Raw genomic sequence first — 15,606 nt, forward strand, 5'->3', positions numbered from 1 at the left:
GAAATGCTTAAGGGAACTTTTAAACCGAGAGCCTTCAATGAATGAAGAAAGAACGGGCGTGGAGGTGGAAAAAAGTTGGGAAATGGATTCGCTGACAAGTAAGGGTAATAAATGAGAGGCGCTTTCAGATAGATACCTCAGTCGTGAAATTGCATCCAGCTGGTTGTGTAAGCAAACAAATAGTTTCATGTTAGGGACTCGCTAACTTGTGGCTTGATGAATAGAACTCGACAGAGGTAAATGGCTCTTTAACTCATTTAGGAATAAAACTCTTTGGCTTCCTAAGTAAGAGACCTTGTGACGCCATGGATCCTGAGCAACAGTTTTATTAGTTTCCACTTCTGCTCCTCGATCTCCCCTCTCGTTCACCTCCTCCTTCACACGTCTGTCCTTTTCTTCTTCTTTTTTTAAGTGTTTTGCTCCTTTAATCTTATCTTGCATGTCTTGTGTCCCTCCTTCTCGCTCTTAGTTCATCTCTCTCTCTCTTTTTTCTTTCTTTTTTTCTTTTTTTTTTTTTTTTTTAATATTTCTCCTCAAAAGCACCTATATAGGAGAAATTCTCCCACGTTATCAGTACCTGGAAACCCGGCAGGTTTGCAAGGTACCCAGACATATCAGTTCTGTCCATGGCACCCGAAAGTTGTGGCTTTGGAAATGCAGTTATTTTTTACTACTACTGCGGGAATCACCACAGAAAACTCATCCTCCGTTTCTCTGACCCTCTGCGGACTAAAAAGGGAAGGATCTCTAAAAAAAAATCTCACATCAAGGTCAGTGGCTGTGAAGCCAGTGAGAAAGCGAACCTTTTAAACAAATATATAGACATGTTTCGTGGAGGTCATGTCGTTTCTGAAAATAGACCCAACGATATAAGAAAAAACGGAATAAAGTGGAAAAAGACGAGGGGACGCCGATTTCTGCCTCTCCTAGTAAAGCGAAGCGCAGAGAAGACAGATAAATGGGTCCAAAAAAAAAAAGAGGAGAGGAGATGAGAGGGTCGGAGAGGAGAGGGTTGGAGAGGAGAGGAGATGTTATTTCAAGATTTATAAACTAACGCTTTGAATAGTCAAAATGTCCCATGAAACCGGAGGAAGCATGTCCACAGTGTCTCTAATAGCCGTGCACAAGCGTTTGCGGACACTAACTGTGTATGGCTGGGCGCCGGGATACTGCCGGACAGGGCGGCTGCAGCAAGCCCTGACATCCCTGTTCAGCCCTCTGTCCCTCTGTCCGTCTGTCGGAGAGCCCATCCAAGGCAGCCAGTGCCAACGTCCCTGCCAACTCGGCCAGCTCCTCCCTCCTCCCTCAACATCTCCTGTGTGTTGAGAAGGGGATGTCTGCCTGCCACACCCCACAGGTAACGAGAAAAAAACAAATCAAACCAAAACATCAAACAATCAAACACTCTTCCCTCAAAAAAAAAAAAAAAAGCAAAGCAAACTAACACAAAACAAAACCCCCAACACTCCTCAAAAAAAAAAAAACCCAACAAAAAAAAACCCCAACCAAAACAGACCAAAACAAAACAAAAAAACCGCCAAATCCAAACAAACAAAAAATGAAAAAAACACCACCAAAACCGGAGGTCCTATTCAGCCCTTACTGACAGATAAAAGACATTTATGTCTTTGTGCAGGTAGCCAACCAGTCTCTTATGAGTCTTGCAGAATCCACCTTTTCTTGTATTACTTCTGTCACTTGTAGTGACCCCGTGCCAGACTTTTCGTGCGAGACTCTCCATTTACCTCAGCAGGAAAAGTCTTTTTTATCTTCATCCGTCGATTTTATTGGCGGTGATGAGACAGGTCACTCGTGATGGAGTCCCATCCTCGCACTCTCTCCCCAGTTCTACTTTATTTAGACGGATACGAGGAAAGTAGGGGGTTACCCATCACCCCCATCCCTAGAGTGGGCTTATCACCCTCCTCCTGCAGATGAAGGAGGTGGATGGAAGCCGAGCCGCCCAAAAGGTGCCCTCCGGGTGCAAGTACGTGTAGAGAAACCCCGGGAAAGGGGAAGCCGCAGCCCATGACGTTCACAGCCGGCCGGAGGAGGTGCGCGCACACAAACGACCCTCGCGTCGGAGCTAGCCCTACCACCGTCGGCAAGCCCCCCTCCTCCTCAGCTCGGGTTCAACCTACCACTTAGCACCATTTCCAAATATTTATTCGATTAAATGTATAGAAAAGGCCTAATTGGGCGGTGGGAGGAGGCAAGCTAGTTAGTGAGGTGCTAAGCGCGGTGGGAAGGAGGGCTTTGTATCTGCATGCCCCGAGCAGATCCCCTGAGCGGGGCTGGGGTGGGAGGGTCGCCCCTCTCCCAGATACCACCGACTCCCTGCTTTTTCTCCTCTAATCCCACACTCCAACCTTTGAAGTTGTGCGGCAGCTGCTGGTGAGCGTGGAGTGGCCGCGGAACCCTGCGAGGCAGGAGGCAGGGATGCGAGGGAACTCCCTGTCGATCCCGCCTCCTGAGGAGCTTGGGGAACCGAGGAACTTCCAGGGACAGCACCCGGAACCCGGGCAACAAAAAGGCAGGAGAAATGTAGATGGGGTTTGTTTTAAAGTAGTATATTGTAGGTTACGAATAAGTCGGCAGAAACTCGCTGAGGGATCCCAGCCCGTCTTCACATTCGCATTTTTTTTTCCCCAGCAGATAGCACTCGATGATGCGATGACACAGTACTTTTAGTTGCCATATGAGTGCCCGAGAGGCTGCAGCGTGGCAAGGAAAAACATCCACTGACACAACGCAGACTGAGTATTTAACACTTCAGAACACGATACCGTCTTATAAGCAAAGTTTAATAAGGGATTGAAACACTTCTTTCTAGGCACATACATGGAAATAAGTGCAACTCGTATACCTCCTCTACACCTGCAAGTTTCTTGGCAATCCGTGGGCTATTATTACTCATAAATATGAAAATTAATTGAAAAATATCTACGAAAAAATTTATTTGTTTTCATCAATGGGATAACACTGTAATGAATTTATTTACATCTCATTGGAAGAAACCGACACCTGTTTTTCTCTTCCGATATCCCCATTTGTTTTGTTTATTTGTAGGTGGAGGGGGTGTTTTCTTTGTTTTGTTGGTTTGTTTCTGTTGTTTTTGGTTTGGAGGTGGTTGCTTATTTGTTTTGGTGGGTTTGGAGTTTTAGGGGTCTGGGTTTTTGTTGAGTTTTGTTTATTTGTTTGTTTGTTTTATTTAGTTGGTTTGTTTTTGTTTTAAACTGTTGATTCATCTGGGTCCCAAATCACCCATCCCACCATAAGCAGTGGTGAAAATACTGCTTTCAGCACCTCTTATGTCTGAACATTCCCACTCACTCCCTGTTGAGTGCCCGGAGAGGGTGCTGGACCCCCTCTCTCCAGGGGGAAGGGGCAGGAACAAAGCTCTCACTCATGTAGTGTCCAAGTGAGTGACAAAAGGGAGGATGTCTGTCTCTCTGTTTAACTCCCTAATTTCTTGTGTGCTCAGGTCTGGAATTATCCAAGTTCCTCCCAGCACCCATGAATACATGCAGTTTCTCCATCCCGAATGAGGTGATACCCCTGTCCGTAATGTTGATTATCCGACTATAACTGTCTACTGTTTAAAACTGCTCTCGCCTCAGATCTGCTGCGCCTAGAATATTAAAAACCCCAAGCGAGTTGAATGGAAGAATCTTGTCAAAGAAAGGGGGAAAAAAAAGGAAAAAAGAAATAAAGAATTAAAAAAATATAGGAGATTGAGGGAGGGAGGGAGGGTGGGAAGGAGGGAGGGAGGAAGAGAGAGAGAAGGAGAGAGAGGAGAGTATGGAGGACAGCAAATTAAAAAGAAAACACTGCCCATGTTTTCACAAACTGAAAAGTCTACCTCATCTAGGCTTGCTAGATGGAGAAGGGCACAGGAGGTGTCTGTGTGAGTAGGACAACGTTATTTTTAAGGATTCAGCTTTATTAATACATTAAGAAAGAGCTCCCTTGGTAGTATGTGTTCTTACAGCTCCATCTCAGATCCTATAAAACATTAATGCACTGAAAGCTGTTACAGAGATCTGCACCACCAGCTAGAAGCCTTTACCTTCAAAGCAGCTCCATTACAAAAACGATTTTTAATTTTCTGGGAAAAAAAAAAGACAAGCTGAAATGAAAAGGGGCTTTTGGCACAGAGCTCAGGCCCTGGCAGTGGGTGGGCCATGGTGTGGGGTGTCACAGCCTGTGTTTTTTGCATGGCTATGGCACATAAGCATACATGAAATGCACTAGCTCACCACCCAATGAGCAAGCATCCAGCTGGATTTCTATATTAATGGAGTGGGAATACCCTCCACACACAGCAACTAGAGTTGGGAAAAAAAGCAAGAGATCTGTTCTGGCTGACAGTAAGCAGAAGGCATGCACACTAGAGCATATTCGGGGGTCTGTGAGGGCCTTGGAGTGGAAAAGAAGATAAAAACAGAAACCCTACAGCCCCACACCTAGCCCCAGAAGCCAAATGCCACCATGCCTGGAATAAACAGGCCCCTATGCCTCCTGCTGCACAGGTAGAGATGATGGCATATGGTGACTTCAAACTATGCCCACAATGTCTGAGAGTAAAAAGCAGTGTGTGAACTCAGCAGAAAACCCAGGTGATGAGAGAAGGTGTTTCAAAAGGGGGCAGGTCAGCCTGATAGGCTTCAGCCTTGGTGGAGAGTCTGTGGTGCAGTTCTAGTGAAGTGAGGTCACCTGAGGCATCACACTGCAACTACTGCTCCCTTTTTCTAGGCCTTGACAGCTCAGCCCTAAGCTTATACAATCAAGTCCATTTTGAAGCATCCAATAGTTTACATGACTCGGTTACCCCTCCCAAGTATTTTTAAGTTCTTCTTTTCAGCACCAGTACAGGAATTAAAAATGTGGGGAGATTTTTGTTGTTGTTGTTGTTGTTTATGGTTTGGGTGGTTTTTTCCCTTTTTTGTTGTTTTTTGTTTGTTTCTTTCTTTCTTTCTTTTTATGTGAATTGTTGGCATGTTTCAAGCAACAAGACTCATGAGTTGTGGGGTGATAAGTTGGGGGCTTTTTTGCTAAATACTTTTATTTTTTTTTTTTAATTCTCACTTTAATTTTAATTCTTGAAGAACAACTTTGACAACATATATCGTACTCATTATAAGAAGCAAAGGGTTATATCAAAAATTATTAGTATAGAATCACAGGAAACCTGGTTTGGAACCAGAAAAAAATACAAAACAGATATAGATACATAGACACAGGACAATTCTTTTATAATTATTTGGAAAATGTTATTTTCCCCTAATTCTCCTTTTTTTTCCCTTTATGCGCATATGATGTTTAAACTTTTACCAAAAATGAAAATAAAGACTAATATATTACAAAATGAGTAATAATGTTCATGGAAAGTGTTCGTGCATGGAAATTTTGTTGCTGTTTGCTTGGTTTTGGCTGATTTTTTTTTTTTCCATTCTACACAAGGTTCAGTTCAGTTTCAGTTCTTTTTTGTTTTGTTGGTTTACTGTACAGCATTTATCAACAACAGTCCACAATAAATCCTGGAAGATCCAGTATCCCCTTCAGGTTTGGTTAATATCCCCTCAATACTCATTTTTTTGTCTCTTTTATTAATATTATTTATTTCTTTATTCCTCATCTCCGAAAGAAAACAAAAAAAAAAAAACAAAATAGGCAAAAAAAAAAGGCGAAACATCACAACCTCCACGGACCACAGGTCCGTCCTTCTCCCCTCCACGGCCCCATCTCTGCTCCCACTCGCCCTTTCTTTTGTTCCGTGTCCACTTCCCGGGACCCCCCTGCACCCCGACTGCCCCTCGGTGCGAGCGTTTCCCTCTCCGCTGCTTCGCCGCCTCTCTGCCGGGGATGCGGGATGGGCTCTAGGAGCACTGGATGGACATGTAAGGCCAGTTGAAGCTGCTCCCCGACAGTAGCATATCCCTGATGAGGGTTTCGATGGGGGTTTTACCTACCAAGCGGACGAAGAAGAGCTGCTCGATGACGGAGGAGGATACGGTGCGCAGGGAGGGCAGCCGCAGCAGCAGCTTCCCGAAGCGGCTGGGCTGGTTGGGGTACTGGCTCCGCACGTACTCCTCTAGAGCGCACTGCGATTTCTCCTGGAGGCTCTCGATGTGCGCAGCATCCGACAGGCCGCAGGCGTCTGCCCACCGCACCGCACCGCACCCGCGGAGGTAGCCGCCGAGCGGCGGCAGGCGAGGGGAGAGTGGAGGGAGGAGGTGGAGGAGGAGGAAGCGGGGGGAGATGGTTAGTGGCTGGGAACCGCACGGGGAAACGCCGCGAGGATGGGGGCAGCCCAGAGGCGAAACCCCCATCCCATCCCATCCCACCCCATCCCATCCCATCCCATCCCATCCTATCCTATCCCACCTCATCTCACATCCCGCGCACCACTGCCAAATAAATAACGCGAACCTCGCTGTGCCTCGTCGCCACTGTGAGTATTTTCACCCAGAATACCACGGCCCATTCGTCCCAGTCTCACACGCACACAACCCCACACACTTCCTTTTCACATCCCCCACAGCGACACTCCGTGCTGTCGAGTGTGGTTTCTGCTCCAGGGAGCCCATCACCGGGATGCTGGAAACCTGGACCAGCCCCCTTAAATAACGCCGAGAGGAAGAAAAATAAAATATTGGGATAAATAAATATTTTTTTTTAAATAGTGAGGATAATAATAATAATAATAGAAACAGCAATAATAATAAGATAAGGAGAGTCACACACAAGCACAGTAAGATGCAAGGAGTTTGTTGACGTGGCTGCACATCACACAGAGGCGGCGACTGGGACCTGCAGCGACTGGCAGGGAGCCGGCTGGCGGATGCCGTGGGGCAGGGGAGTCTCCTCTGCACCTGCCTCGCTGCCAGCGATCGCAAATTTGCCACATTTTTGCGGGCTGTATGATAAATCCGGTAACTAACGGCTAGGTTAGTCCCAACTTGCACTCAGCAGGCATCTGTAGCTCTCAGGCACAAAGCTGGGGAGAGCTGCAGTGGCTAAGCCTTGCCTAAATGAAACCAGAAATGAATCCTTCCTTGTGGATCCTTCTGGTATCCAAACTGTCAGAAATATATGCCTTTCACCTTGCAGAACTATATGACCTGGGCAAAGCTGTACTAATCTGAAAGCAGAAACCCTTCACATCCACGTAATTGCATCTATAAACATTATTCCGTGTATATAGATACAAGCAGAGAGGTATGGATGCATCCGTGCATTTGCACACAGAGAGAGACACCTAAAACACATACCCTGTCTCTGAGAACACATAACCCAAACCAGAGGATAACTGCACCAGCTGTTTGTGGAAGGACTTGCTCAGGAAAGAACAGTCATGGAAAAGTGGTGGGTATGCCCAGATGGTTGAAACCATCCACATTGTTTCAAAGATTCAGAATAGAGATTTAAAGCACCCAACCAAAATAATAACCAAAAATCCTAACAAAAAAAAACCCCAACTAACAAAACAGAAAAAACCTCCAGCCGTCAAGATCAGAGCAAAGTGGTCAGCTAGTAGAGCAGTTTAACAGGTCCAAGCCAGACTTTGCTAGTATATAGATTCATATATGAACGACTTAATGGTCCCCAAAAAGACATTATAAAAATGTGAATGTAGAGTTGTGACCCTGGAAAGACATGACAAATTAACAAATTATTTAAAGATAAATATAAAATGAAATAAAACAAAATCTATTGTACCATCATTTTTCAAGCTTAAGTCTTCTCTTATCAAGAACTGACTTCACGATTTCAGATCACCTTCATCTACAATGGCCTCAAGCAAAAATATAAATAAAACAAGCCATAATTTAGGAACTTCTGAGAAGGAGAACCTCTGACCCGTGCTGTGGACTTGGCATCCCTCAGACACACAATTATCTGAGCCATGCTGCTCTGCTAATCCTTACTTTACCTTTATTGCAATGATATTTTGCAACATCTAAAGCACCAGGTTGCAACATACATATCTATCAAAAGCTGGGGCCTGTTCTTGTTTGCAATACATATCAAAACCACAGACCTGTTCATATGTTGATTGCCACAAATCAGATTCCATATTTACATATATCTTGCTATTTTACATGCATTATCTGCCCATTATGCATTAGGATCCTATTCAACTTCCAAACAATGCAATATGAAAGGGTCTTACTGATACCCTGGCAGGGCTTTTTTCTTTATGTTCCATATGTCATACCCTTAAGGTTAGTAAAATATTTATCAGGCATTTACGATAAGTGCACCTATAAGGTAGGTCACTGGACAGTGTGTATGGGGAACTTACTCTCTAAAAGGGCATCTGCCTGATTCATGTGTGTGTTTCAAAAATTTGCCATAGGTTCTGCCTTAGACCTCCAAAAACTCAGAATTTTCTCATGCCTATAGTATCTGTTGAGCTTCAATTATTTTAAACGGTCTGGCATACGCCTTTATTCGAGTTTTATTCCGCAGCCTTAAATGGGGGTGGGAAGTCTCAATTCCCCCTCAGAATGAGATTAAAAATAATAATAATTAAGGGATCCACAACTCCATTATATCATGCAGCCCAGAGAGGTGCAATCCATGGGAGAAATAATGCAACCCATGTTTACTGAAGGTGAATTATTATTCCATCTCAGAAAGTGGGTTAATGTGAAAATCCTGTGTGTGCCTTGCTTTTTTATATGGTAGTGTGTCAATAAGGGAAAGCTCTATATTTTTTCTTGCAGTCTATGGAAAAGAAATTATGTAAATAAATAACCATTACTGTTCAGCACACTCCAGCCTTCCCCTTTGTAGTGGCGGCAATGTATTTCATGTTACATGTTCAGAGGAGTTTAGAGTTCAGAAAATAGAGATGTAATCAGCTAGCATCTAACTAGAAATCAAAAGTTCTGATTGTGCTGCAAATAGATTTATTTGAATTACGTTATCTGTTTCTGACTGTTCCTGGAAACATATATTTATGATGATGAAAAGGTAGATTTAGGAATAAATATTGCTAAACCTTGGCAGCAGGGAGAAGGAGATGAGGGCAAGGAGGAGGGTGTGGGAGAGAAGGGGAAAGGAGGCAAGAAAGGAGCTGGTTTTGGGTTACTACACAGCTTTTGGATGATGTCCAGAATTTTGCAGATTAAATACATGCTCTCTGGAGCCCAAATGTAAAACCACAACAGGAGAAATCCATGCCAGTTTTAGATACTAAGTCCTTAGTGAAGGACTTTGGACAATATGTCTAAAAATGTCTTTTCTGTAATTTTAAGTTTGTTTAAAAGTTAAATGACTTTGAGAAAGGCTTCTCATGAATTCCCCTCCTAATATGAAATGAAAACGATTTTAGTGAAAAGTGGAAATGTGTGGATGGAGGTAAGGGGTAGTAGATTACTCCTGACAGCAATATTTCCATTTTCTGAGATGCCCCATGCCATCCTGCCCTGATAATATTATTGTTCCCTTCCTTCATTCTCCTCTCCACTGTGGGAAGGGGCTTCTCTCCTCTCAAATATTATTACATTTGGTTTTATTATATGTAAATGAAGGGCTCTTCTAAAGCCATTTACCCTTTTTCTAGCCAAGGTCAATTGTTTTGGAAGTAAATGGGAAAGACTTGAGGGAAGAGGGAGAGAAGGGAAAGAAGAAAAAATACAATATTCCCTTAACCATGTCCCTATCAGGGGCAACTTCCTTCACAGGGCCTTTGGCCTGTGGAAGAACTGAGGCACAGGTCAGACATTTTCCCAGCTCTGCTTGGGAAGAATCTCTCCAAGTTGGGTCTGGGGAAAAAAAACGGTTCTCCTCGACTGTCCCTGTGTATTGATGAGTTCCCTGAAATGAATGGCAAAGGAAAGTCTGGCAGTCTGCAGGCAGGCTGTGGAGTTAAATCACCCCGATAAATGAAGGCGGGTCTCTTTGTCACTCTTGAAAAACATGTTTCCATCAAGAAGACTTATTATGATAAAATACATTAAAATGTCGAGTTGGCTATTCAGTAAATCTTCCATTTGTTTTAAGATTTGCACATTATCCTTTGCAAAGAAATATTCCCTCCAACACTGCGAGACTGCATTTGCACTGGAAATAAAAGGGGGCAGTCATAGTACATGTCTCCGACCACCCTGCATACAAATTAGATATCCTGTCTAAATAAATTATCTGATGTTCAAATCGATATTAATACTACATTTGCTGCATTACAATATAGTGCAAATTTAGGAGTCATTCCAATACAATGTAAATACTATCTTTCATGCTTGAAAGGCAACAAATATTGATGGATTATAAACTGCTCAGTATTAAACAAGACTTTTGAAAGATTTGCCATCTTTGTTCAGGAATGCTTTTAATTTTGCCTTGGTCTGGTTTTAAGTCATATTTATCAAAACTATTTAGTTATTGCTAATCGAGAAAAGAGGGGAGAGGCTTGTATAAGGCAGGAGCTAGGGGATGGGGAGAGGGTGTATAAAAATGTAAAAATGTAAAAGAAAAAAAAAAAGAAAAACAAGTAGGAAAGGTGGTAATCAGCCACATCGTGATGATAATCAGAATAATAATTTAAAAATTACACTGCCCAGACTCTTATCTTGCCTTGTTTCCATTTCCTATATTTCCTTCACATAGCTCCCCTTTGATGTTTATAAATTCAACCTTGCAGGTTGCAATAATAGTATACGCATTATATTCTTACAGGCTATGACCAGAGCACTTCAAAGGCAATGCTAATGCAACTTTCCTGCTAGTTAATTCAAACCATCTATCACAGGGAAAAATTGTTAACGTGCATGTTTCCACCGCCTACACTTAATTCACTTAATTTGATGTTTAGTTTTTAGTACTTTTTTTTTTTTTTTGGAGGAGCTGTGTGTTAAAGAGCCAGTATCAGTGGTGATGAGGGAGAGGCTGATCCCTGGACTGGAGTGTATTCCTACCAGGTGATATGCTTCCTCAGCCTCTAGTCCCTTTCCTTTAAAAATAATTCTATTTAATTTTTTTCCCCTTATTTTCCCGCAGGTTGTTCGACTTTTTTTTTTTTTTTTTTTGGGTGGGGGGAGGGGCGTTTTTTGGGTTTTTTTGGGGGGTTGTTTGTTTGGTTTTTTCTCCAGACGTCTCACATCCCCAACCCATCCCCTCACCTGAGGTGAAGAGGACGATGGCTTTCAGACAGCTGTATTCAGCCGAATCGACGTGCAGAGCCTTCAGCTTCTCCACCTGTTCCTGGAAGATGCGGATGTGGTCCATGAAGGCGACAACACGGTCGGCCGACATGGGGGAGGCGTGGAGACCGGCGGCGGCCAGGAGCGGGGCAACATGGAGTGGCATGGAGCACTGGGCAGCATTGAGGACGAAGAGCTCGCTCCAGGTGAGCCGCAGCAGGGCCACCTGGTCGGTGATCTGCAGGTCGGGGAAGAAGGGGATATTGCGGGCCCACTCGACGGCGCTGAAGAGCAAACGGGCGGCCAGCTCGCAGATGTTCTCGATGCCCATGATGTTGTTGGGCTGCATGCACTGGCTACCGTAGCGGGAGGTGGGGTAGGGTTCGGCCCGCAGCAGGAGGGAGATGTATCCCGAGAGATAGCAGTGCCCGTTCAGAGGGTCGCCGTTGGTCAGCGCGTACTGGCCGGGGTTGGGTTGGGTGGGCGGCATTCTTCCTCGCTGAACCGCTGACAAAAAGAAGGAGAGAAGGAGAGGAAATGTGCATCCAGGAGGCTCGCAGGCATCGCCCCGGCGGCGCTGCCAACTAGCCGGAGACAATGCCGGGTTTCTTTCCCTCCCCGCCACCGCCTCGCTCCCGGCACACGCACAGGCACAGACAGACAGAGGCATGCGGAGTCGGGCAGCTGCCGCCGACCTGCATCGCGCCCCCCGCCCTGCCCCTGCATCGGCCCCGGCCCCTGCCCCGACCCCTGCTCAGGCAACCTCAGCCCGGCGGCAGCCAAGCGCGTTCCACTCCCCCCACCCGACCACAATGCAGACAGGCTTCACAAAATAAACAGATTAAAAATAAAGGGGGAAAAAAAAAGAAAAAAAAAGAAAAAAAGCCAAGGCAAACAAGACAAATCCGCACACAACCCCCTCTTCCCCCCTCCCCTCTAGTAACAAAAGAAAGCCCCGCTCGTAAAAAAAAAGGAAAAAAAATTTTCAAAGAAATCCTCCGGGTGGTGAGAAAGTAGAGTTAAAAATCACAGTCAACTGTAAAAAAGAGCCAAGCTCTGTTGTGAATCCAAGCCTATTGCCCTGATACCACTGGAATTTACAAATAAACTGATGTGTCGCTTTTTAGAATAAAACATTAAAGAAAATAATTCATAAAACCAAACGCGTCCATATTCTTCAAAAATACCTCGTCGTTACCCTTCAAGCTGGAACAGGTCGCAGCGTTCCAGCTCTCCACTGCTAACTTTATTACACAGAACCAGCTTTCCACAGAGTCCCCCCCCTCCCCGCCCAGCAAAGTTTTCCCTGCTAAAAGGAAAAGAAAGGTTAAATGTTATCAAGGGAAAGAGGGAAATAAAACAAAAATGTCCGAACTTACAATAGCCAAACATTGGTGGGAAAAAAAGGGGACGGTGTAATTAATATCTTTGGTGAGCTGTTGCCACTGCAAAAGCCTGCAGTCAGCGTTGCACAGTGAATGCACAAGCTTGCAACTGCAAAAACACTAGATTCATTAACCATCTCCACACAGAGCGTAAGCATGCCTCAAGTCCCGAAAGCTGACCAAAGTTGGTGGGGGTTTTTTTGGTTTTGGTTTCTTTTTTTTTTTTTTTTTTTTTTTGTGTGTGTGTGCGTGTGTTTTACTCCATCAGTGCCAGCGTTTGCAGCCGCTTACCATGTAAACAAACGTAACTTCAGGGGAAGATACGGCTACTCAGGTATGCTTGTACCCTGCACACATAGACACACACCCGCACAACAGCACAGGCTTGCTGGCACACACCCGCTCATGTTTCCGGCGTGCCACATTTTTCTCAACTTTCTCTTTTCTTGCCCCTCCTCGCCACTCGGGCCAGATCTGTGTCCTCCTGCTCTCCAACCTACCTGTCCCTCTTCAATCTACTTGCAAACTTGGCAGATATTTTTCATTTAACTGCGTGCACAGTTCTCACTTTTTAAATTTTTTTTTTCTCCTCCTTCCCTTAATTTTTTTTTGCTTGCCTTCACTCTCTCAGGTGCCTACCAACAGCTCCTGCAGCTACCAATGAAGCCATCATATTTGTGAGCTCTTACCAAAGAGCTGGAGCAGCCTGATTCAATTCCTTTTATTGTGGCATATAAAATAGATGTTTAAAATCCCTGCTCCACAAAACCATCTATTTCGCTGATGTCACATCTTTAGAACATCTTTAACGACAGTCAGAGGGTAAACTTTAAACCACGAGAACATGTTTCGAGGAGAAAGGGGGGCATGAAATCTCCCTACACGAGAATGAATCTGAACTCAAGGAAAATCACAAGTAACTTTTAGAAAGAAGGAGGAAAAAAAAATAGCAGAGCATTTGGAAATGGTGGGGATCCCGCTGCCAGATGCAGGCTGCGGATGCTGCTAAAAGAAGAACCGGTAAAGATACTAATCGAGATTAGCATGAAGACTTGAAGGAGAGGGCGGAGTTTGATGAAGAAATAAAATGAGCAGTGCAAAGAAAGAAAGAAAGAAAGAAAGAACAGAAGTACAGAAACACGGTTCAGCCCCAAACTTTCCTTTGAACGCCTGAAATGAAAACAAGGCCAAATCTCGCACGGAAGCACACTCGGGGACACCGGGAAGCACAGGGAAGCGGAGATGAGAGTAGCACATTTCACCTTTTTTTTTTTTCCTTTTTCTTTTTTTTTTTTTTTCTGCTTTTCTCCCTTCCATCTTTTTCACACCCTTTCCTCTTTCTCTAATTACACGTCTTTCATCTTTCTTTCGGAAAAAACGAGCCTGAGAGGTGGATCTATCGAGAAGTATTGCAGGTTTAAAAAGAAATGATGAGGTGGAAAGGGGGTGGGGAGGGGGTGAGGGGGAAGGAAGCTGAATGGAAGCATATCTCGTAGGGGAGAAAGATGTATCTCCCCCCACCCTCCGGTCTCATGCCAACAATAGACAAAATCACATCTAAAACACACACACGCACACACGCGCGCGCAGGGAGAAGTGGGGATAGCGGCTAAATGATAAATATTTAGCAAGCAATTGTAATAGTAGTAGTAATAGTAGCAAAAACAATAATAAATTCTCTGCACAATTATCGGGAAACGGGAGAGTGTGGCAGTGCCGGAGAAGGGGGTGGGGAAGAGCGGGAGGGAGGGCAGGAGGCACAAACCGAAAAGTAAAACACCACCAACTACCATCGACAATAACAACAGAACCTGGTGCAAAGCTGCCAGATGGAGTGCAGGCAGAGGAATAGATTGGCGTGTTCATGGAAATATATAGAGAGTCCTGGATTGCTACGAAGAGCAGTAAATATGCGTGTGTATATATATATATACACACATATATATGTGTGTGTATTTGTTTTACTATATTTATATTTTAATGTGTGTGTTTGCATGCCATGCTTGTGTGTGTGTGTGTATATATATATGTATATGTGTGTGCATATAGGTGCGCGTGTGTGCGCGTACGGACAGGTAGACACAGACAGACGGAGAGCCCTCGCACACGCACGTCCGCACAGCCACGGGGAGAGGGGAGCGAGAGCATAGTAGGGAAGAAATATTCACCTTCCCGCCTCATGCCCACTTTGAGGCACTTCTTGAGGCGGCAGTACTGGCACTGGTTGCGGTGGTGCTGGTCGATGGGACAGTTCCTGTTGGCACGGCATGTGTAAGTTAAGTTCCTGCGGACGCTCCTCTTGAAGAAACTTTTGCAGCCCTCACAGGTGAACTGGCCGTAGTGCTTGCCGCTGGACTTGTCCCCGCACACCACACACTCGATGTGCTGCTGGCTCTGCCCCGAGCCCTGCTGGCCCACTCCCTTGTCTCCGGCCGTGCCCGGCGTGGAGGGGGGTCCCGGCTGGCTGGGGGTCTGCGGGGTGTGTGGGGTGGCCGAACTCCCTTGCTGCTGGGGCTGCTGCTCCCTGGCCGGCTGCGTCGCGGCGGGGTTGGGGCCGCTCGGAGTGCCCCCGGCCACGTCTTCCTGCGGATCTCGCCAGCTGCTAACTACCATTGCCATATCTCGGGCCCAAAAAAGTGCTGGGGAGCGGCGCGTCTCGCTGCGGGCTGCGGGGGAGTGAGGTGGGGGGCGGGGGGGTGGCGGCCGCCCGGGCGTCGGGGGCGAGCGGAGAGCGAGGGGACCCTTACTGCCGCCTGCCTCCGCCTCGGCTGCCGCCGCCGCTGCCCTACTGCCGCCGCCGCCGCTGCCGGTTGGAGCCGCTCCTGCCGTTTTCTTTATTTTATTTATTTTTCGCCTCCTCGAGCCCCCCTCCTCTCGCTCGCGCTCTTGTTAATTTTTTTTTTTTTTTTAGAGAGGGGGAGGGGGCGACGGAAGATTTTCTCCCTGTCTCTTTCCCACCCCCTTCCCTTTCCTTTTCCTTCCTTCCTTCCTTTTCCTTTCCTTCCCTTCCCTGCCCTTTCCAACGCTCCCCCCCTCTTTAAAATACCCCGCCTGACCGCTTCCCCCCT

General features: G+C 45.6%; 1 protein-coding gene across 3 annotated transcripts; it reads right to left on the reverse strand.

The window, feature by feature from the left end:
* Positions 1–3,922: 3,922 nt before the first annotated feature.
* NR2F1 (nuclear receptor subfamily 2 group F member 1) lies at positions 3,923–15,564 on the reverse strand. Of its 3 annotated transcripts, XM_033086909.1 has the most exons (4): positions 14,707–15,564; positions 11,133–11,660; positions 5,973–6,160; positions 3,923–5,888 (listed from the first exon to the last, which is right to left on the reverse strand). In XM_033086909.1, the coding sequence occupies exons 1-4, from the start codon at positions 15,155–15,157 to the stop codon at positions 5,880–5,882; spliced, it is 1,176 nt and encodes a 391-aa protein (XP_032942800.1). In that variant the 5' UTR covers positions 15,158–15,564; the 3' UTR covers positions 3,923–5,879. The 3 variants fall into 3 exon arrangements, with proteins under 3 accessions (XP_032942800.1, XP_032942799.1, XP_032942801.1); XM_033086908.1 differs by having other exon boundaries at positions 3,923–6,160; positions 14,707–15,563; XM_033086910.1 differs by lacking the exon at positions 14,707–15,564 and adding an exon at positions 12,533–14,527 and having other exon boundaries at positions 3,923–6,160.
* Between the last annotated feature and the right edge of the window lie 42 nt (positions 15,565–15,606).

This window comes from Catharus ustulatus, unplaced genomic scaffold (genome assembly GCF_009819885.2).
Source record: "Catharus ustulatus isolate bCatUst1 unplaced genomic scaffold, bCatUst1.pri.v2 scaffold_72_arrow_ctg1, whole genome shotgun sequence".
In the NCBI taxonomy this organism is placed as follows: domain Eukaryota; kingdom Metazoa; phylum Chordata; class Aves; order Passeriformes; family Turdidae; genus Catharus; species Catharus ustulatus.